The 24,354-nt window shown below is 47.1% G+C and overlaps 1 protein-coding gene across 15 annotated transcripts in view; it reads right to left on the bottom strand.

The window, feature by feature from the left end:
• The window catches only part of LOC127043791 (CLIP-associating protein 2-like), a 197,330-nt gene that overhangs the window by 137,981 nt on the left and 34,995 nt on the right, over window positions 1–24,354 (bottom strand). For all 15 annotated transcript variants that reach the window (XM_050937913.1, XM_050937900.1, XM_050937899.1 and 12 more), the window contains exons 4-6: window positions 19,870–19,961; window positions 19,442–19,517; window positions 16,782–16,879 (exon numbers count right to left, since the gene is read on the bottom strand). In XM_050937913.1, the coding sequence (XP_050793870.1) occupies window positions 16,782–16,879; window positions 19,442–19,517; window positions 19,870–19,961 (266 nt within the window). The remainder of the gene's footprint in view (window positions 1–16,781; window positions 16,880–19,441; window positions 19,518–19,869; window positions 19,962–24,354) is intronic.

The following is a 24,354-nucleotide window of genomic DNA, read 5'->3' on the forward strand; positions in this document are numbered from 1 at the left end:
GGAGGGCGGGTTTGGAATGGATATGAGCAACACATCTCGAAGAACAACAGTTACAAAGGTGAGCAACCTTCTTTTCTTCTTCGAGTGCTTGCTCATATCCATTCCAGTTAGGTGATTCCCAAGCCTTACCTAGGCGGTGGGGTCGGAGTGAGACGTTGCGGAATGTTAAGACCACTGAGCCAAAGGCGGCAACGTCTCTGGACTGCTGGACCAATGCGTAGTGTGATACAAGGTGTGGATGGAAGACCAGGTAGCCGCGCAACATATTTCCTGGATGGGAACATGAGCCAGGAAGGTGGCAGATGAGGCTTGAGCCCAAGTAGAATGGGCGGTGAGATGGCCAGTCGGAATGTGAGCCAAGTCATAGCATGTCCAGATATAGGATGTCACCCAAGATGAAATCTGTTGGGCAGAGATTGGCATGCCCTTCATGCACTCTGCAACAGTTACAAAGAGCTGAGGCGAATGTCGGAAGGGTTTGGTCCTCTCGATATAAAAGGCAAGAGCCCTGCGGACATCCAGAGTATGCAGCTATTGTTCCCGACGCGATGAGTGCGGCTTCGGGAAAAAGACTGGTAGAAAGATGTCTTGATTAACGTGGAAGGCAGAGACCACCTTAGGGAGGAATGCCGGCTGCGGTCCAAGCTCTACCTTGTCCTTGTGGAATACCGTATACGGGGGATCCACAATCAAACCTCGAAGTTCCGAGACTCACCTAGCCGAGGTGATAGCGACGAGGAAGGCTGTCTTCCAGCACAAGTACAGCAGTGAGCATGTGGCTAAAAGCTCAAAGGGGGGACCCATGACCCTAGCTAATATGAGGTTTAGATCCCAGGTAGGGACTGGGTGCTTGATCTGAGGGTAGAGCCGCTCCAAGCCTTTGAGGAACCTGGAAACTATGGAGTGCCAGTTTCCCCAGGATGGAAGGTGGAAATAGCTGCAAGATGCACCCGTATAGAAGAGATCGCCAGGCCCTGCTCCTTGAGGGACCATAAATAGCCGAAGATAATGGGGACCGATACACCTTCGGGGATAAAGTCATGCTGGGCGGACCAGTGGGAGAAGCGCTTCCACTTGGCGAGATATGTGGAAGGCTTTCTGCTCCCCAGCAGCACGTGTTGCACTGCGGTGGAACAACGCAACTCAGATTAGCTCAACCAGACAGCAGCCATGCTGTCAGATGAAGGGACTGCAGGTCCGGGTGGTGAAGCCTGCCGAAGTCCTGCGTTATGAGGACCGGGCAGAGTGGCAGGGGGATCGGGTTTGCCAGAGAGAGGTCGAGCAGCAGGGTGTACCAGTGCTGTCTCGGCCATGCCGGAGCGATCAGTATTAGTTGGGCTCTGTCCCTGCGGAGTTTGAGTAGAACTCTGTGGACGAGAGGAAATGGTGGGAAGGCATAAAATAGGTGACCTTTCCACGGAATTAGGAACACGTCCGAGAGGGAGCCTGGGGAGCGATCTTGTAGGGAGCAGAACACCTGGCATTTCCTGTTCTCTCGGGAGGCAAAGAGGTCTATGTGGGGAAAGCCCCACTTCCAGAATACAGAATGGAGAATGTCCGGACGGATGGATCACTCGTGAGACAGGAAGGATCTGCTCAGTTGATCTGCAAGAGTGTTCTGGACTCCTGGGAGAAAGGAGGCTACCAGGTCTATTGAGTGGGCTATGCAGAAGTCCCATAGTTGAATCGCCTCCAGACAAAGGGGAGAGGATCATGTCCTTCCCTGTTTGTTTATGTAATACATGGCCGTTGTGTTGTCTGTAAACACTGCAACACAACGGCCCTGTAGATGACGCTGGAACGCTTGGCACGCCAGTCGGACCGCTCTCAGTTCTCGAACATTTATGTGTAAGGCCAACTCCAGAGACGACCAAAGGCCTTGAGTGCGAAGGTGCCTTAGGTGAGCACCCCAGCCGAGAGATGACACGTCTGTTGTTAGGGACGTGGAGGGCTGCAGTGGATGGAACGGCAGACCTGCACACACCAGGGATGGCGTCAGCCACCAGTTGAGGGAGCCTAGATTGTTGGGTGGAATTGTGAGCATAATGTCTATGGCATCTGTGCCCGGATGATAGGCTGAGGCGAGCCAAGTTTGAGAGGACGCATGCGAAGTCTGGTGTGCTTTGTGACGAATGTGCATGCAGCCATATGACCAAGGAGGCCAAGGCAAGTGCGGGCAGAGGTTCTCGGGAAGCTTTGAACTCTTTGTACAAGGGAGACTATAGCCTGAAAACGAGGTAGAGGCAAACTGGCCGTTGCAAGATTGAAGTCCAGCGTGGCCCTGATGAACTCTATCCTCTGTGTAGGCACCAGAGTGGATTTTTCCAAATTGATTATCAGACCTAGACGCGTGAATAGGTCCTTGACGATGCTCAGATGACTGGTGACTTGTGCCTCGGAGGTCCCTCGAATAAGCCAGTCATCGAGGTATGGGAAGACATGTATTCGACGACGGAGGGAAGCGGCGACTACTGCCATACACTTCGTGAATACCCGAGGGGCCGAGGAGAGGCCAAAGGGAAGGACCGTAAACTGATAATGTTGATGATTCACCACAAAGCGTAGATACCGTCTGTGCGGGGGGTAAACTGCAATGTGGAAATATGCATCCTTCATATCGAGAGTGGTGTACCAATCTCCGGAATGTAGGGAAGGAATGATGGTTCCCTGGGATACCATGCGGAACTTGAACTTTTTCATGAATTTGTTCAGTCCTCACAGGTCTAAGATAGGTCGGAGGCCCCCTTTCACCTTGGGGATTAGGAAATATCAGGAATAAAACCCCTTGTCCCTTAGTTCCTCCAGTACCTCCTCTATAGCTCCGATTGTAAGGAGCCTCCGAAACTCCTGCAGCAGGAGTTGCTCGTGAGAGGGGTCCCTGAAGAGGGACGGGGGGGGGGGTTGGGAGGGAGGGGGTGAAAGAAAGTGAAGATGGTATCTAAGTTCCACCGTGCGTAGGACCCAAAGATCCGAGGTTAATTGGGACCACGCAGGGAGGAACGAGGAAAGGCGGTTGTAGAACTGAAAAGGATCCTGGGAGACAATTGGTACACTGCTCTCGGGCACACCCTCAAAAGTTTCATTTGGGTCCCGCTGTTGGCTTGGTGGGACCGGAATTGTGACCCCTTGAGGTCCAGACTGACGTATGCGGTTGGTACGACCTCGCCTTCTGGTAAAGTCTTGCCTTGGCCTAGGCAGGGGGTAAGGGTGCCGAGGCTGGGAGCGGAAGGATCGTCTTTGAGTCTGTGGCGTATGCATTCCTAGTGAACGCATAATTACGCGATGGTCTTTTAGACTCTGTAGCCTAGGGTCCGTCTTCTGTGAGAATAGGCCCTGGCCATCAAATGGTAAGTCTTGTATAGTTTGCTGAAGTTCAGGTGGCAGGCCAGACACCTGCAGCCGTGATATACGTCGCATGGCGATTCCAGAGGCAACCGTTCTAGCTGCCGAATCAGCGGCATCTAGCAAGGCCTGTAGGGAGGTCCGCCCTACTTTCTTTCCTTCCTCCAGGAGTCCTGGAGGAAGTCCTGCGGGACCAGCTCTGTAAACTTCCCTACCACCTCCCAGGTGTTGCAGTTGTACCTACTAAGGAGGGCTTGTTGGTTCGCTATCCTGAGTTGGAGGCCTCCCGCAGAATAGATTTTTCGTCCCAACAAATCCATTCGCCTAGCCTCCCTTGATTTAGGTGCAGGGGCTTGTTGGCCATGGCATTCCCGTTCATTGATGGATTGTACAACCAATGAACATACAGGTACTCATACCCTTTGGAGGGCACCAGTATTTCCGTTTGACCCCTCTGGCTGTGGGTGGGATGGACACCGGGGATTGCCAGATGGTGTCTGCCCCAGCCTGGATCGAACGGATGAAAGGGAGGGCCACCCTAGTTGGTGCCTCCACCGACAATATACTTATCACCAGGTCTTCCACCTCTGGAATTTCCTCTACTGGCAAGTTGATATTCTGGGCGACATGCGGCAGAAGGTCGACTGGAGGCAGGCCCGACGATGACGTCCTTGCTACTGCCTCATCAGGAGAAGAGGAGGATGAAAGCCCCGGGACGATTGAGTCCTGTACTGACTCCTGATCCTGGGGGACCTCCGGAGCTGGAATCCTTGGGCGAACCTGCTGTGAGTATCCGAATCCCCATAGGAAGCACTGTCCACGTGGGATGAGACGGATGGATGACAAAGCCACGGAGGCGCTGAGACCGTTTGGGGAGGGTCTCCGCGTCCATTCGATCCGTCTCCGCGCGGCACCAGAGAACAGTACCGGCAGTCGTACCGGTGCCGGGAGTGAGACCAGGACCTGCGACCGGCGCGGTGCCGGGAGGTCAACCGGTGCCTTGAATCCCCGCGTCGAGATCGCCTGCAGGACGTACGGTGCCGCGAGCGGTGCAGGGACCTGGTTCGGTGCAGAGAGTATCGGGTCAGTGACCGGGATCTCAAACGGTGCCGCGAGTACGACCAGTACCTAGATGGAGAGCGGTACCGGGACTGCGAGTGGTGTCGAGACCGGGATCGATGACGGTACCGAAAGTGCTTGCGGGACCTGGAGCGTGACCGGCGACGTTTGGTGGTACCGGGCGAGGATGGTCTCATCAGGGCGGGCTTGCCTAATGATTGAACAACCAGCACCGGCAGTGCCGGGGGTTGAGGCAGCTCGGGCTCCGTCAAGGCAATCAACTCCCATGCCGTGGAGAACGTCTTCGGCGTAGAGGGCACGATAAGCTCAACCACGGCGTGTGCTGAGGAGCTGGTAGGCACCGGACTCGACGGCTCTTCCGAGACCGGAATCAATGGTGCAGAAGCCATGGGTGCCGCGGCAGTTGACGGTGCCGGGCGGTCCGACTTCGTAATGCGCTCTGACTGCGGCATAGATACGGTAGCCACAGGAGTCTTATGCTTCTTGCTCCTTGGGGAGAGAGAGCGGTGCCAGTCAGGAGCTTGGGTCGGTGAAGGGTGGTGTCGAGGAGCCTTTATTGTAGCTGTGCACTCCGGTGCGGAGAAGGCACTTGTCCCCGGTGCCGCAGTCGGTGCCGAAGATGGAGGAGTTAGAGCTGCCTCCATCAAGAGTTGCTTTAGACGAATGTCCCGTTCTTTTTTCATCCGGGGCTTGAAAGCCTTGCAGATGCGGCACTTGTCTGCGAGGTGGGATTTGCCCAAGCACTTGAGACAGGAGTCGTGAGGGTCTCCTGTGGGCATCGGCCTATCACAGGCCGAGCAGGGTCTGAAGCCTCGTGAACCGGGCATGGGCCCCGGTACCGGGTGAGGGGAAGGGGCTCATCCTCGATCCCCCTTAACTATATACAATAACTACTACAAAGAACTAATAAAACTAGAAAACTAACTAGAAATATAGAATATCGAACTATATATACAATAACGATTAGAAACGAGAGAAAAACTAGGGAGGTGGAGATCAGCTAAGCCGCGCTCCACTGTTCCAATGACCGACACGGGCGGTAAGAAGGAACTGACGGGCGGATGGGCCGGCAGAAGTATATATCCGGCACCATAGCGGCACCACTCCAGGGGGCACCCTGCCAGCCCACCAAGTGTTGCTAGAGTAAAAATCTTCCATGCACACACCTAACTGGAATGGATATGAGCAAGTACTCGAAGAAGAATCTAACATCCCATGAGTGATGATGTTATTCACTCCTAGTTGCATGAGGTTTCATATGAAAGACAGGTAGGTAAATTGCCTGATTGCTTTGAAATTGTGAAACCATTTTCGGGAGAAAATTGGGGTGAGGACGTAAATACACCTTATCCTTAAAGAAGGTTGTGTACGGAAGCTCTGATGTGAGAACTCAAAGTTCTGACACTCTGCTGGTCAAAGTGATAGCAACTAAGAAAACCCCTGTCTAGGAGAGGCATAATAAGCAGCACATTGCTAAAGGCTCAAACAGTGGTCCCACAAGTTTTGACACAACCAGGTTCAGATCCCAACGAGAAACCGGCTTCCTTACTTGAAGGTATAACCTTTCTATGCCTTTGAGGAATCTGTCATTTGGAAAAACAGATTGGTTATCCATCTGAGGGTGGAAAGCTGATATTGCTGCCAGGTGTATCTTGACAGAGGAGATTGCTAAATCTTGCTGTTTCAGTGCAATATATATTTACATATGTTTTATATGGATTAACACATCGGCAAGACTCAACAATGGGATCCCCACACTGAGAACAGCTTTCATTTCAAGAGGTAAGCAGCTCTGGTGGAGGACTTTCTATTACCTAATAGAACCTTACAAGCTTGCTCTGAGCTAGTCTGCTCTCTGAGACTGAGCCATGAAGCTTCCAGGCCATCAGATGAAAGAAGCTCAGGTTAGAGTGGAGCAGCTGACCACAGTCCTGGGAGATCAGGTCTGGATGCAACAGAAATGGGACTGGAGCCGCCACTGAAACATCTAGTAGAGTAGCAAATCAGTGTTGGTGGGTCCGTGCTGGGACTATCACAATACCTCAGGCCTGGTCTCGCTTAATCTTTAGCGGCGCTCTGTGCATGAGCAGGATAGGTGGAAAAGCATAACAAAATTGCCCATCCAAGGCAGCAGGAAGGCATCTGTGATGGAACACATAGTGTGGCCTTATAGGGAGCAGAACTACTGACACTTTCTGTTGTACCTGTTTGCAAATAGGTCTATTCAGGGTGTGTCCTACTGCTGGAAAATGTGTCTCGCCACATCCGGACAACAGATCACTCATTATTACAGCAGAAATACCTGCTGAGGTGATCTGCTAGCTCATTCTGTGCCTCCAAAAGATAAGAGGTCTCAAGATTGATTGAGTGGGCTATGCAAAATTCCCATAGCTGCACTGCTTCCTGACAAAGGAGGGAAGAGCAAGCTCCTCCTTGCCTGTTGAGATAAAACATGGCTGCAGTGTTGTCTGTGAGACAAAAGTTTCTGCCCCTAATGTGGGGCAGAAAGGCTTGACTGGCAAGGCAAACCTCTGAGTTCCCTGACATTTACATGAAGGGAAAGTTCTGCCAAAGACCAAAAGGCCCTGAATTCTAGCACTGAAGCATCTGAGACCAAAGTCACTGACAGTTTTGGGTGTATAAAAGGAATGCCCACACAAACAGTAAGAGGATCCAACCACCAATTTAGAGACAAGAGAACATGTGGAGGTACGCAAGTACAGTGTCCAGATGGAGATGACTTGGTGAATACACTGATCTGGAGGGATCCGAGATGCAGCCTTGCGTGTTGTGTACTTATGTACACAAGGCCATATGACCTAGGAGCCTCATACAATTTTGGGTTCCTGTGACTGGATGATATTTGAGATGCATTACCAGGGACCGGATTGATTGGAATTGAACCTCTGGGAGGTAGGCCCTGGCCTGGATAGAATACAGCACAGCCCATGCGAACTCTATCCTCTGAATCGGAAAGAGGGAAGACTTGTCTTCATTTATCAGATGGCCTATTGCCTTGAATGTGAACTCGATGAGTCGAACATTGGACGCTACCTGAGCCCTGGACCAGTCCCTGACTAGCCAATCATGTAGATAAGGTTAGACCTGCACCCTTAAGGTCCTCAAGAAAGCTGCCACTACTGCCATGCATTTTGTGAACACCCAAGGAGCTGCAGACACGCCAAACAGGGGTACCATGAATTGGCAGTGTTACTGGTTCACTATGAATCAGAGGAATGTTTTGTGTCCTTGGTATACTGACACATGAAAGTTAGCATCTCTTAAATCAAGGGTGGCGTACCAGTCTCCAGGAGCCCGAGCGGGCATAATGTATGCCAGGGTGACCAGCTGGAACTTTATCTTTCTGAGATAGTGGTTGAGCTGATGAAGTTATAAAATAGGGCTGAGACCTCCCCTGTCTTTCAGAATTAAGAAATAATGTGAGAAGAACCCCTTTCCTCAAATTCTGCAGAACGTCTAAAATGGCTCCTACCCAAAGGAGAGATTGAATCTCCTGGACCGAAAGTTCTTCCTGAGAGGGGTCCCTGAAGCTGAATGAGGAGGGAGAGTGGGAAGGAGGATTAGAAATAAACTGGAGAGTATATCCCACTTCTACAGTGCTTGGTATACAATCCAAGGGATTTAAGGGTTGCTCTCGAGTCTTTTAATCCATGAAGCTTCACGCCGGTCTGCTCAGAAAAGTGCAAAGCTCCTTCAAAAGGCAGGTCCTGAATAGTCTTGTTGGACCTCCTGCGAGGCCGTCGCCACTGATTTTCCCTCGTCCACTAGTGAGGAGAACTCTTGCCTGGCCTCTTGTGGAAGCAAGTCTTTGAAGTTTTGCATGGAGTCCCACATGTTAAAATCATATCTCCCCAGCAGCGTCTGCTGGTTTGTAATTTTGCGTTATAACCCCATGATAGAATAAAACTTTCCTATTGAACTCAAAATTTCTTTGAGTCCTTTGATTTTGGGGTTGTACCCTGATGACCCTGTTTTTTTCTCTCATTGACAGCAGATACCAACAAGGATCCCAAACGAGGAGGGGGCTAAATGAACTCAACCCGTGGGTGGGAACATAGTATTTTTGTTCAGCCCTTTTTGAAGCAGGGGGAAAAGATGCGATGGTCTGCCATAGAGACTTAACTGAGTCCATAATGCCCTCACTTTTGAAGGGCCCACAGTGGCTAACATGTCAACCAGGCTGCAGGAAGACACTTTCACTACCTCTATCTGTATGCCCAGCTCTAAGGCCACTCTCTTCAAAAGACCTTTTCCATAACTGGTGTTCTTTGAGATGTGTTGCTCACGTCCATTCCACAATAGGTGTGTGTGCTCGTCATGTGCACCGGTATCAGAAGTTTTTCCCTAGTAGTATCCTTAGGGGAGTGCCCCAGCGACCCCTGGAATGGAGCCTCTATGGCGTAGTATAAGGGGCATTGTGCGCTCCCTCCACCCTCAGTTCCTTCTTGCCAGACAACTCCAACAGAGGGGAAGGTGGGTGGGATGTAGACTGGACATGAGCAACACATCTCAAAGAACACCAGTTATGGAAAAGGTAACTGTCTTTTCTTCTTCGAGTTATTGCTCATGTGCATTCCACAATAGGGGATTCCAAGCTGTATCTGTTGGAGGTGGATAGGAGTTCACAGACTCTCAAGACGGAGTACAGCCCTGCCGAACCCGCGTCCTCCCTGGTTTGGGAGACAATTGCATAATGCGAGGTGAACGTGTGAACCGAAGACCATATGGCAGCCCTACAAATGGGGACATGGGCCAAAAAGGCAGCTGACGAGTCTTGCGCCCTAGTCGTGTGTGATCTCAGGATTGGCGGCGGAGGTACAGATACACAAGGTGATCAAGTTGGAAAGCCGCTGAGTGGAGATCAGCCAACCTCTCATGCATTTGGCAGAGGCGATGAACAACTGCAAAGATTTCCTGAACGGCTTCGTACATTACAGGTAACAGCCAAAGCCCATTTCACATCCAGCACGTGGAAGTGGAGCTCCTCACTGGACGCATAGAGCTTGGGACAGAGCACCGGCAGGAAGATGTCCTGACCCATGTGGTCGGTGGAGACCACCTTGGGGAGGAATGAAGAATGCGGTCAGAACTGGACCTTATCCTTGTGGAACACCGTGTACAGGGGATCGGATGTCAGGGCCCTGAGCTCCAAGACCTGTTGAGCTGATGTGATCACCATCCATACATGGTGTTCCACAAGGATAAGGTCCAGCTCCCACAGCCCGAGGGCTTCCTGGCATAGGGCAGAGGAGTTGGCCCTACCTTGCCTGTTCATGTAAAACATTGAGGCCGTATTGTCCGTGAGAACCCTGACCACTCTGCCCTCCAGGTGCAAGCGGAAGGCCACATATATCAGACAGACCACCCTGAGCTCCTTGATATTTATATGCAGGGCAAGGTCCTGCGCGGACAACAGACCTTGAGTCTGAATGTTCCCCCACATGGGCTCTCCACCCTAGGTCAGACGCATCAGACACCAGCTCCATTGATGGGGGTCTGCCCCTGAACAGGACCCCATGGAGCATGTTCTCCAGGGAGGGAGGACCACCATTTTAGGGAGGCAATCACTGGTTCAGGCACAGTGAGGACTTTGTCCATCCTGCCTCTGGACTGGGAGAACACAGAGGCCAACCAGAGCTGGAGGAGCCTCATCCTGAGTCTGGCATGGCGAACCACATATGTGCACACCAACATGTGACCCAGAAGCTGGACACACGCTCTGGTTGCGGTCGCAGGGAACCTTGTGACTGTGTCCATGAGCCATTTTAGTGTGTCAAATCCGTCCAGTGGGAGGGAGGCCCTGGCCGATGTCGTGTCCAGGACTGCCCCAATACACTCAATGTGCTGCACCAGGACAAACATGGACCTGGTGTCGTTTACCGTCAGGCCCAGAGCGGTGGACATGGACAAGAGGAGCGCAATGTGATCCCGCATCTGAGCCCTGGAGCTGTCCTTGACCAGCTAATTATCAAGATAGGGAAGATCTGAATCCCACGACATCTGAGGTAGGCTGCTACCACAGACATGCACTTCGTGAATACCCTGGGAGCAGTGGACAGGCCAAAAGGGAGGACCGTAAATTGGTAGTGTTCCTGCCCAACCGTGAAACAGAGGAAACTTCTGTGCCCTTCAAATATATGAATGTGGAAGTATGTGTCCTGCAGACCGAGGGCGGCGTACCAGTCCTTGAGATCCAGGGAGGAGGTGACAGAGGCCAGACAGAACATGCAAAACTTGAGTCTATCTGTAATGGTTCAGGCCTCGCAGTTCCAGGATAGGCCTGAACCCCCTTTTGGCCTTCAGGGTAAGGAAGTAGCGGAAGTAGAAACCCTTGTGTCTGAACTCTGCTGTCACTATTTCCACCGCTCCTAAGCCAAGGAGCCACTCCACCTCCTGCTTGAGCAGGACCTTGTGAGTGGGGTCCCCCAGGAGGGACGGGGAGAGAGGGTGGTTGGATGGGGTAGAGGTAAACTGGAGGGTGTAGCCCTAAGAGACAGTGTTGAGGACCCACTGGTTCAAGATCAGCCGCGACCACTCCAGGAGAAAAGCGCACAACCGGCTGGAGAAGGAGAAGCTTTATTGTGGGTTGATCCCCTGGCGTCCCATTAAAATTGACCTTTTCCTGCCTGTTTACCCTTGGAAGGCCCAGGTTGGAGGGCAGACCAGGACTGCCTCTGTGGGCATTTCTTATAGTCCCTTGACTTTTTATAAGGGGGCTCATATTTAGAATGGGTGGTCTGGGTGGGAGCCTGCTGAGGCTTAAACTTGGTCCTGGCCGGAGCCCGGACATAAAGGCCCAGGGTCCGAAGCGTTGTGCGGGAATCTTTCAGGCCGTGCAATTTCACGTCCATCTATTCCGCAAACAGGGCCTTGCAATCAAACAGAAGGTCCTGCAAGGAGTTCTGCACCTTGCTGGACAGCCCAGACAGCAAAAGCCACGATGCCCTCCTTATGGACACTGAGGAGACCATAGACCTTGCAGCCATATCAGTGGCATCCGACGCTGCCTGAAGGGTCACCTTTAAAGTAGTACTGAGTGTCAGTGAATGCAATGAGTAATAATAAATGAGCAGTATAGTAATAATAACTTCACTGACATTTTGTTTAAGAGAATCCACCCTCAACATACAGGATTCTGAAGACTATCCACCTTCACGACCACCATCATTTTCTATACAAACTGTTAAAAAAAATTCGAATGTCTACTATGCAGCCTGGTCACAGACAATGCTGCAAGTGTATCCTAAATAATTTCTTCTCATCTTTGAGAGCGAAGGGAGTTCCAAGCTAATAACATATGGTTGCAGTGCTTACTTGATGCACCTCCCAGCCAAAGACTTCACTTTTCTAGAAATAAAGGCTAATGTTGTGGAAATTGAAAAAAATACTTCCATAATGACCACTTTGCAGCAGCTGCTCTGAAAAAAGTGGGAGGACTCAAGCTAACTCTCCCACAAGAGGTACGATGGAACTCAGTAGTGGACTGTTTTGAGCACTATATCAAGAACTGGCCTAATCTGATGACAGTTTGTGAACAAAATTGTGAAAAAAATAGGTGGCACTGTCACAGCCAAAGTTCTCAACATTGGGAGTAAAGAGAAATGTTGAAAACATGCTGAGTACCCTGAAGTCTATTTCTGTAGCTTTGAACAAAATGCAGGGAAACTGTTTTATTGCTGACTGACGATGTCGAAATTTGGAAGGAACTGAGTGAGATCTTAAAAAGAGAAAAATGCAATGACAGAGTTAAATTACAAGCAGTAAAAAAATAAATAAATAATGGGACAAGCACTGTCTCCAGCTCATTTTCTTGCAAATATTCTCAATACTCGGTACCAGGGTCAAACGTTAACTGCTGAAGAAGAGGAGTTGGCTATGACATGGACCTCCAGCAATCATCCCTCCATAATGCCAACTATAATAAACTTCAAAGCTAAGGTGAACCATTCAAGAAATATATGTTTGCTGATGATGTTTTAAGTCACTTAAGCACTTGGATTCAGAGATTGTTGAAGTGACAATCTCACTTCTAACAGCAGTAGCTTCTTCTACTGGTATAGAAAGAATATTTCCTTCCTTTGGACTAATTCATTCCAAACTGAGAAATCATTGGGAACCTGAAAAAGCAAGAAATCTTATTTTTCTTTTCCAGATTCTGAACAAACAGGAAAATGAAGGTGTAGATGACCGAGTTAGCTGCAGAAACCAATATTTTAAGTTTCTCATGTTGACCTGGCTGACATAGTCAATTTCATTTTCGTTTTTTTTAATAATTTCATCTAACTATTTTAGTTAAACAAAAACAAACCTGATTTAAAAAAAACTTGAATGTTTAATTAAATTCAAAAAATTCATATGCTTGTTTGTTAAAAATAATATATTTTTGCTGTTTAAGAAAAAAATCCAGAACACATAAAACGTTGTTCTTTTAGTTAAATAAAACAATTTAAAATGTCTGTCTGGTGATGTTCTCCTCCTAATACAGCATGGCAAGAAAATCCTCCAAATGTTAATGATTAATTAACTTGTTGAATTGGAGATAGTTCACCTCCCTTGACTTCATAAATATCTGCTTCAATTACCTTTGGTAAATGAAGTAACTAAACAATCATTCATTTTCTGATATAGCTATAAAACTAATCTGAAAAGTTTTCAAAATAGTCTTCCTGACTAGTGATTTAAATCATGATTTAAATCAAATCCACTCTGACCGAGTCTATACATGAACAGGACACTGTGTATTCCACAGTTACGCATGCTCCACAATCTACAGCCTTAATTTTAAAAAAGTGGCTCTCTTGCATTCATGGGTGAGAAGATAACAATCAATGCAAACTTATACTGTGTTGTCTTCACACATCTACAAATCGCCTGAAACAAAGAGCTTGGAAAGGTTTAAGATGGGTCATTTATTTCAGTGGGGTAATCTCTGAAGCCTGAATGGTGGAAATCTAAAAACAAAATTATTTCAGCAAAAGTATCCAACCTATGTGTTTACCTCATAACCGACAACACTCAAGCTTTTTCTTGTGTCAAAAGCCCCAATAATGTCCTCAATACATCTGTCAAATTTCCCAGCTTCCTTTCAATTTCTTGGAGACAATTATAAATTGCCAATACAAAAATCTGTGCCACCCAGAAATCTGTGGTGGATTAGCAAAATAAACTGCATTTCATATTACAACACAAGAAAGTGTACTGTAATGACTATATTGGTCTTCAGGTTTAATTCAATACAAATCTCCATTACTTCATTTCAATAAAAGATTGCAGATTTTCCAATCTGCCTTAGAAACCAGGGTCTTAACACAGAATTTAGACCCAGAGTCGCAGAAGGTGCAAAGGGCCTAGTATACAAATTATCCTGAAATAACTGAGAGCTGTACTTTGCGTGAAATTGTTTAAGTTTTTATAAAGTTCCTACATATTTAAAGCAAAAATGAAACACCAAAAAAGCATAAAACAAAAAAACCCCAAACACAGATCACTGGACCTTTTAAATCTAGTGGAATCTTAATTACGTGTGATATGCCTCATATATGAATGAAGTTACACAAAATTTCTTACAAACTGCGCTTAATTAACTTTCCTGCTTTCCCCAATTTAGGACACAAGCATTGCTTTGCCAGTACTTTATAGCAGAGTGCACTGAAGCATCATCTGTAAGATCTTACATGAATAATTATTTTATGCAAACTAAGCAGGTACACACACAATGAAACAATACGGACATTCTAAACCATTCTTGTGTACAAATACTAAAGGGAAACATGTTCAGTTACATATTAACTTTACAACTTCATGATCCACTTTATAAGTCACTGTCATATAACGGAATCGTTGAGAAGCTCTGAGTCAATTTGAAGTAGTTGTATTCAAACTGTAGACCAACTACAGTACTTTAAAATAATGAAAGTTACTCAACCATAGAGCAGTAAAAATAAGTTTCTATAAGAGTAATGATCAGCTGTCAGACTCTCAATATGATAAAGACTGGCCTTCACCATCTACAAACAGAAACGAGAACCATGACAGTCTAAACCAGTATAGAGCTACTAGGAACATTTAACATTTATCTTTCCTGAGCTTTGCTACAGGAGTAGATAGGCACACCGAAGTTTTGCTTTTTGTTAGTACCAGTGCAGAAGATGATAGCTTCATGTTGAGGAGAATGATTCCATCCTGTCTTATGAAAGGAGACTCAAAGAGCTTGGCTTGTTTAGCCTAACCAAAAGAAGGTTATGGGGGGGATATGATTGCTCTTTATAAATATATTAGAGAGATAAATATTGGGGAGGGAGAGGAATTATTTAAGCTTAGTACCAATGTGGACACAAGAACAAATGAATATAAACTGGAAACTAGGAAGTTTAGACTTGAAATTAGACGAAGGTTTCTAACCATTAGAGGAATGAAGTTCTGGAACAGCCTTCCAAGGGGAGTAGTGGGGGCAAAAGGCATATCTGGCTTTAAGACTAAGCTTGATAAGTTTATGGAGAGGATGGTATGACGGGATAACCTAATTTTGGCAATTCATTTGGCAATTGATCTTTGATTATCAGCAGGTAAGCATGCCCAGTGGTCTGTGATGGGATGTTAAATGGGATGGGATCTGAGTTTCTACAGAGAATTCTTTCCTGGATGCTGGCTGGTGAGTCTTGCTCATATGCTCAGGGTTTAGGTGATCACCATATTTGGGGTCGGGAAGGAATTTTCCTCCAGGGCCGATTGGCAGAGGCCCTGGAGGTTTTTTGCCTTCCTCTGCAGCATGGGGCACGGGTCACTTGCTGGTGGATTCTCTGCAACTTGAGATCTTCAAACCACAATTTGAGCACTTCAGTAACTCAGACATAGGTTAGGGGTTTGTTATAGAAGTGGATGGGTGAGATTCTGCGGCCTGCATTGTGCAGGAGGTCAGACTAGACGATCATAATGGTGCCTTCTGACCTTAAAGTCTATAAGTCTATCCAGACTTGATCCAGAGCCACTTGCAAGAGCTTATTCCCAGGATAAACTCAGTCTATTACTGTATTCTCCTTGCACGACAGGTACAGAATGGTTGTAAAATGTTTTGTGGGACAGAACCAACTTCCCTCCCCTCAAGGGCTTCATAACAAGCACCAGTACATCTCTGCTTGTTTTTGCAAAACATGATGGTCCGACTGCCTGTTTGAACCAGGAAAACCTTTTGAGAAAACAGGAAGCTGTTGGTCCTACATGCATCCACCCATCTCAGGTACATTTACAGCCAGATGCTGCTCCTGGAGAACCCAAGTTCCTTAAGAGTGGAATATTCGTGTGTGGTTTACGCATTTCAGAATGGACACAACCATTGTCACTACGATTTACATGGTAGAAATTTAGGAATACATGCCTAACTGCAGTTTGTCCCTGGACTGTCATCAGGATAGAGAGACCAAAAGATAAATTTATTATCCAGATAAAATGTAAGTCCCTTTGATGTTTGCTTTCACTTGGACCTTAAGGTCCACTGAGGTTGCCTCACATGAAGATGTGGAGGAGATGCGTACTAGGAATATAGTTGCAGTAATCAGATCCACCATTTGCAGCATGGTCTTAACTGTCACCTATTAACTTATGCTTTCTATCAGAATGGGGATGCCTTGAATCCTGTCTTGACACAGGAAAGGGTTTAGTTGAGCCATGTCTTGCGCCTACCTACTCCAATTATCTGGTGTAGACAAGCTGAGACTTTGGATAGTTTAATATCAACTCTTGAATTGTTTGGGAATATGAATTGAGCAACTCTTTCAAATCTCTCCAGCTTTTGTACTCTTGATCCCTAAGAAAGAAATCCTTCTACTAATATTATTAGAATTAGAGCAAGTTAAATAACATTTGCAGAATAGGCTACTGGATGATTTCCAAATATTTTCCAATAAATAATGTCTCTCTCTCTCCCACACACACACACCCCCCTACCTAGTCACAAAAATCTACAGTTGGACACAATATATTTGAATAATTTGTTCAAAGTTAATTACTTTTTTTTATTATTATTACATTACAGGATTTTTTCCCCGTTATTTGCCCAGGTCTACTTTAAAAAAAAAATCTGATTTGATTCTTGGAGGTAAAGCTGCATATAGCCCATGCATCTTCCAGCAGAAAAGATGAAGTAAGGAGTTTTCAATTCTGGTTATATATAATTTGTTACATAACAAGCAGAATTAGAAACAGCAATGAAGTTATAATATAAACAAAAGGAATTGACAGATGGTATAAAAATGGCATTGCATATTTAACAGTAGCAGGATTTTAATGCATTCTAGGCACTGATCAAAATGGTTAAGTGGTAAAATTAAATAATGACTTACCTTGCAGAGGGAATTCCCCTCTTATTAAGGTCAGCTCTTACTTTCTCTCCTACATGTCTATAAATCTCCACAATTGCCAATAATGCAGCATCTCTCACCTGTGAATGCATATTTAATTAAGAGTTTTTGTTAAATTATAGAAGATTATATTTGACATAACACAATGAATAACCAATCTTCTAGTGCCCCTACGACAACCCAACATGCAGGTTTACCTCACAAATAGTTGGAAGAAAGGATGGAAGAGATGGGTAACAAAAAGTTATTTCAAGGACCTTTCTAGCCATTCCCCATTCAATTAGCCTACCACACCTGGGATGCAGTCTGGGGTTAATTAGTAGAACCAACTGAGAATGAAGAAGTTGATTCTCCTATAAAGAGCAGCAGTAAACAGCAAAGAAGGGCGAATGCTCAGAAAGCTGTAGAAAGACTATAAAAAGAGTGAGAAAGGCTCCTGAGAGAAGCTCTTGAGACCAGGGAAGTTGCTTCAGTTATTTGGGGGGCTGTTGCGGCTGGAAGTAGCCTGCTAAGGAAGGAAGGACCCTGAGAACCCGGGGAGTTTGAGGCTGTGGCCAGCTTAAAGCTGGGGGAAGGCTTCTGTGTTCAGTTTTGAACTCTAAGTTAATAAACCATACCCTAAGCAGGATTGTTTCACTGGACTCTCAAAAGCCAAGAACCCCCTTGAAAGGGAGAAGGTAAAGCAGGAGACTGAGGCAGGTCCACCTGCTGAATGATCTCTAGCAAAGAGCGGGCACTGGGGAGGTGGCCATCTCAGCGACACTACAAACTGAAACATGGAGGGGATGACAGAGATCAAACCAGGGGTGGAGGCAGGTTGTTAATTTTTTCAGAGTCCTACTACACTAGATCAACAATCTCAAACGTTATTCCATATATTCTGATCAAATAGTGCTGGTTCCTCTGGTTCCAGCTGCTTCTAATCCAGTTGTGCTTTTCACTGTAAAAAGAACCCAGCTGCCTCAAAAAGCAGACAGAAACAAGCAAGAGCACTACTACAAAGAATCACAGGTAGGGAAAGAATATGGGGACCAGCCAGTAGAGAAATATATGCAGAAAAGGAGTGGGGGAAGAGAAAGAAGAAAGAGTATCTCCAAAAACTACATCATACCTATCATATTAAAGACAGCTAAATCAGAATTCCTTAATATTACTATTCCATGTAAAGTATTAATGTACTTGGTTCAGGAAAGCTACTGATCTGTGAACAGAGAAGCAGGTGGTCCACAACATATTCACTTTATTAAGATATGTCCCATACCATGACTTGTTTAAAAAAAAAAAAAAAAAAAAAAAAAAAACGAACGAAAAGAAAAAAGTGAGCCACAAAATGCCAGAGCTTCTTTCAGACTTGAAAACAATTCCCTATGCTATTAAGGAGACAGGGATCTAGCCTAATTGAAAGCAGAAGCATATAATTTAGATGGAAGACCTGTTATCTAGTCCATATCCCAACAAAACCTTTTTTCCCCCTTACTGTATTTTCTAGTGCTCTGTCAAGTCCCATTTTAAACAAACCACAAGTGGGGCTCCAACCACTTCCTTCTGAAGGCTATTCGACAGTGCAGATGTTATCACTCAGAAATTTTCTCCTCACTTTCATTTTAGCAATCTCTTTGCTTAACTTCATCTCATTACTAGCTATAGTTAAGGCTATGTTTATGTCATGGAGGTTGTGGAATCTGCGACTTCAGAGATCTCGGCAACAAATCTCTGCTTCAGCCCCAGGGGCTGAAGGATTCTGGAGATGGCCGTGAGCTGGGCCCTGGCAAGGTTCCAGTGGCAGGCGACGGCAATGACAGGCAACAGGGGGCCCCCTACAAGGTTCCAGCGGCAGGTGGCATACTCCTGAGGGGGCCCTTTCTCAAGGTTCCAGCGATGAGCTACAGCCTCGCAAAGGGAGGGGGACGCCTCAGGAGAGCGGCTGGAGGTGTCCCGTTTTCTCTTTGGGAAATATGGTCACCCTGCAGTTCCCAGCCGCTGTGGGTGGAGGGGGGCCTCCCTGCAACTTCCAGCTGGGGAAAACATGGAGCCTCAGCAGCAAAAGTCACAGACAGGTCTCAGCTTCTGTGAATTTTTGTTCATTACCCGTGACATGTCCATGACTTTTACTAAAAATAACCATGACAAAATCTTAGCCTTACCTATAGTCCTTGTACTTCCCTAAATATCTCGCCTCACCTGTCTGCATCCTGCAAGATGGGTTCATTTTGTACTTGCTATGCTTCCTTAGTCAATTGGTCAAGCTATACAAATTTCATTTTAATCTTCTGTCTGAGGTTAATCCTTCCTGTCATTCAACTATTTTTGTTGCTTTTCTCTGAATATGTTCCAAAGAAAATGACTATCAGACAGTGATTTGATTTAAGCTGCTGGAGACAGGAAACAAATGAGATGAGAGAGCAAACACGCCCCACTCAGGCAGACACACTATAACTGTTTCCCCACAACACTGTGTCCATCTGGCAACACATAAGGCTCAGGGAGAAAAAGCCAACAGGTAAGGCTTGAATAGGTGGAATTAAAAGACAGCATAAAAAAGATTTATGAAGGTTTTTCTTTAAGGACATAACATCAATTCACAATTTTTTAAATATCAAAATGAACACTGTACAAGTAATATATAGCAATAAAACACTTACCTGACTATTGGAGTCTCCAGATAAGATACATAAGTGTGGTACCAACTTGCTGAGGATTAATGGTTGTGCACCATAACTAAAAACAAAATAAAATCAATCAAGAGAAAAACACTTTTTCCACACTAAAACAGAAGTTTTATTTTGTAGCTTAGCATCGCTAAAGTAAACATTTTCATGGATCCCCAACTCTTGGCACACTGGTTACACACATGAAAGTGTGTGTGTGTGTGTGTGTACACACACGCGTGCCAAAAGAACATTCTTTCAGCTAACTCCAGAAAGCCTGGACCAGTCAATTTAGTAAGAGCATTTTTTAAATGCATCAAGCATCTTAAAATATTAAATTCAGATGGAAAAGTCATTCAGAAATAAGCAGGATAGAGTACTAACTTTAATATTTTATGTCTCCATAAAAACAAGATGCTCACATATTTAAGGTTGCAACGAGACACAAACACACTCCTTCTCGGGATCGGTAGTTCTTATGTTTAAAACCAACAGCAAGACGGTCCCAAATACACTATTAAAACAAAAACAATTGCTTTGAATTACTCATAGCACAATGCAATTCTGTTCACCTTCTATAATGAAATCAAAACTTCAGAATATTTTTATATCAATAGTTTCTGCTGAAGTTTTGTTTTGTAAAATGGAGGAATGTTTTGAACAAAAATGGGGGGGGGTTAAAACAGGCTTTACAGCATGGAACACAAACCAACTCCGCCCATGTCTCCCCATCATTGGATTATTTACATTAAGCAACAGAAAATATCTCACACTAGAAAAATTTCTAAAACAGTTTATCTTTATACACTCCCAACATTTCATTCTCCTAATTCTATATATTTTGAAACATTTTTCCTTCTGTAATTCAACTGCAAAACCAAAGCAAAACTTTAAAATTTACTATTATGACTTAAGCAAAGGTTTTTCTTTATTCATTTTGTCCAATAGTTTACTTATTTCCCTATCAAAATCTACTTCTATTCCCAGTTTTTAGTCTCTTCCAGTACTCAGGGCTTGGCTACAATGGAGAGTTGCAGAGCTGGTGAGGGGGTTACAGCGCTGCAACTCAGGATGTGGCCACACTTGCAAAGCACAGCCAGCGCTGCAACTCCCTGGCTGCAGCGCTGGCTGTACACCTGGTCTGCCTCGGGTATAGCGATTCCAGCGCTGGTGATGCAGCGCTGGTCATCAGGTGTGGACACCAACAGCGCTTTTATTGGCCTCCGGGGTATAAGGAGGTATCCCAGCATACCTTTTCAGCCACGCTGGTAATCGTTTCACACTCCACTGCCCTGGGCTCAGCTGACCCTCCTTTAAATGCCCCGGGAATTTTAAAAATCCCCTTCCTGTTTGCTCAGCCAGGTGTGGAGTGCAATCAATCAATCAATCAGCGACCATGCCTCCATGCCCCAAACGAGCCCCAGCATGGAACAGTTCCGAGCTGCAGGACCTCATCAGTGTTTGGGGTGAGGAAGATGTGCAATCACAGCTGCGCTCCAGCTGGAGAAATTATGATACCTATGGGCAGATATCAAAGTCCTTGCTGCTAAGAGGCCATGAACGGGACGCGTTGCAGTGCAGGGTAAAAATAAAGGAGCTGCGCAGTGCCTATTGCAAAGCCCGTGAGGGAAATCGCCGCTCAGGAGCTGCCCCCACAACCTGCCGTTTTTACAAGGAGCTGGATGCCATACTTGGGTGTGACCCCACTGCCAATCCGAGGAGCACGATGGAGAGTTCAGAGCAGGGAGAAGTGGGGGAGGGTGTAGAGGAAGCGGAGAGTGAGGCTACTGGGGTGGAGGGAGACACCCCAGAGTCCCAGGAGGCATGCAGCCAGGAGCTCTTCTCAAGCCAGGAGGAGGCTAGCCAGTCGCAGCAGCTGGAACTTGTTGGTGAAGAAGAAGCAGAGAAGCGTGTTCCGGGTAAGCAGATTTTATGTTTTGGGAGAGGAGGGCTGGGGTTATGGCTGCCTGCATGCATGCCTAAATGTGGAATAGCCCATTGATTTGCTCTATCACATCTCTGTAATCGGCCTCGGTAATCTCTTGAAAAGTTGCAGCCAGAGCGTGGGCAATGTGCTTGCGCAAGTTTATAGGGAGAGACACCGTGGTCCTTGTCCCAGTCAGGCTAACTCGTCCGAGCCACTGTGCAGCGAGGGGTGGGGGGACCATGGCTGCACACAGGCAAGCTGCATAGGGACCAGGGCGGAATCCACATTGCTGTAGAAGACCCTCCCTCTCTTCCCAGGCAACACGCAGCAGTGATATATCTGGCAGTAGGAAACCCTGTTGAGAATGTAGGGATATTGCTCAGCGCAGGGCGCCAGGTTCCCGCCCCCCTCCAGCTTCCCGCCCCCCCCCCCCCCCCCCCCCCCCCCGCAGGTCGGCAGCTTCCCGGTCCGCCCTCCTTGCAGGTGGCCAGCTTCCTGTTCCCTCCTGTCCCCTGTGCAGGCCCCCAGCTCCCACCTCTACCCAGTGCAGAGAAACCCCAGTGAGCCATCAGTCAGTTCCCCTTCCCAGGTGAAGTCGGGGCAGAAACACTCATCCCATTGCTCGCCATGCCTTTGCTTCCGTGGCCTCTCTGTGCTATGTTAGGTATGTGGGAATGATGCTACGAAAACTCTACAAACTCCTTCACTGTGTGATAATAAACAATGTAGCCTCTGTGTATTACATGTTTCTATCTATGTTTTTTTAAGTGACCTTGAATAATGCAGCCGGATCACCGCCTGCCCGTCGCTTGCAGAACTTGAGGAAAAATCCGCGAAAATCAAAAGAAGAATTGATCAAAGCAGTTATGAATCAGTACGCCAGAGAAAGTAGGAAGACGCAGGAATGGAGAGAGAAAATGCATGAGTGGAGGCAAACAGAAAGCAGGAGAAAGGAATTGGCTACCAGAAAAACCTCGAAGCAGTTGATAAGCCTCCTGGCTCGCCAAACTGATTCTTTCCAGTCTCTCGTAGACATGCAGGCAGATCTGTACCGTGGTAACCCAAATCCCTCCCAAAGCTCTCTTTCTTGTTCCCCAGTATTTGCACAAAACACCCTTCTCCAGCAGCCTGTTTCTTACTACCCCCAGCTGCCCCCAACACCTGTACGATCACCTACCAGCCCTGATAACTACAATCCTTACCCTGTGCACTCCACCCCCATGACGCTGCAGTATATTAATCCTGAAGTGCAGCAGACATTGAACAGCAATCCAAACAGGACATATTCAAACCTCTGAATGTACAGTCCACCACCCTACCCCCCTGCCCTTTTATGTACTGTATTTTGAATAAAGGATTTCATGGCTTTTACAATAGTTTTTTATTATTGCAGAAAGTGGTAAATACTGTACCCCAAGGGAAAAACGAGCACAGCAAAGGCACCAAACATTACTGTTGGCTCTCAGCATCAAATTGCTCCCTTAAGGCATCCCTAATCCTTGAAGCCCTTTGCTGGGCCTCTCTAGTAGCCCTGCTCTTTGGCTGTGCAAATTCAGCCTCTAGGCGTCGAACCTCGGAGGTCCATTCCTCACTGAATCTTTCACCCTTCCCTTCACAAATATTATGGAGGGTACAGCACGCGGATATAACAGCGGAGATGCTGTTTCCCCCAAATCTAGCTTCCCATAAAGACAACGCCAGTGGGATTTCAAACGGCCAAAAGCACACTCCACAGTCATTCTGCACCGGCTCAGCCTGTAGTTGAACCAGTCCTTGCTCCTGTCAAGCTTCCCTGTATACGGTTTCATGAGCCATGGCATTAAGGAGTAAGCGGGGTCTCCAAGGATCACAGTGGGCATTTCGACGTCCCCTACTGTGATCTTGTGGTCTGGGAAAAAAGTCCCGGCCTGCAGCTTCCTGAACAGGGCACTGTTCCGAAAGATGCGTGCATCATGCACCTTTCCAGGCCATCCTGAGTAAATGTCAGTGAAACACCCACGGTGATCCACAAGCGCTTGGAGAACCACGGAGAAATACCCCTTGCGATTAATGTACTCTGATGCCAGGTGGGGTGATGCCAGAATAGGAATATGCGTCCCATCTATTGCCCATCCACAGTTAGGGAAACCCATTTGTGCAAAGCCATCCACAATGTCCTGCACGTTCCCCAGAGTCACAGTTCTTCTTAGCAGGGTGCGATTAACGGCTGCGCAAACTTGCATCAGCACTATTCCAACGGTCGACTTTCCCACTCCAAACTGGTTCGCCACCGATCGGTAGCTGTCTGGAGTTGCCAGCTTCCAGATTGCAATAGCCACCCGCTTCTCCACTGGCAGGGCAGCTCTCAATCTCGTGTCCCTGCGCCGCAGGGTAGGGGCGAGCTCAGCACACAGTCCCATGAAAGTGGCTTTTCTCATCCGAAAGTTCTGCAGCCACTGCTCATCATCCCAGGCTTGCAGGACAATGTGATCCCACCACTCAGTGCTCGTTTCCTGAGCCCAAAGGTGCCGTTCCACGGAGCTGAGCACGTCTGTTACTGCCACAAGCAATTTACTGTCTTCAGCGTCAGGCGAATCAATATCATCATCTGACTCCTCACTGTCACTTTGCAGCTGAAGGAATAGCTCCACTGCCATGCGTGATGTGCTGGCAACGTTCATCAGCAAGGTCCTCAGCAGCTCGGGCTCCATTTGTAACAGAAATCGTGCTGCAGACTCACAATGGCGCCAAACTGCTCGGAATGTGTAGCAAAGCACCACGGGGTGTTGGAACAGGAAGCAGAAAGACCTGCACCCTTCCGTTCCCTTCCCACAAGCCACAGCGCCAAAATGGGACGAGGTGCTCTGTGGGATAGCTGCCCACAATGCACCACTCCCAACAGCGCTGCAAGTGCTGCAAATGTGGCCACACTGCAGCGCTGGTAGCTGTCAGTGTGGCCACACTGCAGCGCTGGCCCTACACAGCTGTACGAACACAGCTG

The sequence above is a fragment of the Gopherus flavomarginatus genome, chromosome 2 (genome assembly GCF_025201925.1).
Source record: "Gopherus flavomarginatus isolate rGopFla2 chromosome 2, rGopFla2.mat.asm, whole genome shotgun sequence".
Classification (NCBI taxonomy): Eukaryota; Metazoa; Chordata; order Testudines; family Testudinidae; genus Gopherus; species Gopherus flavomarginatus.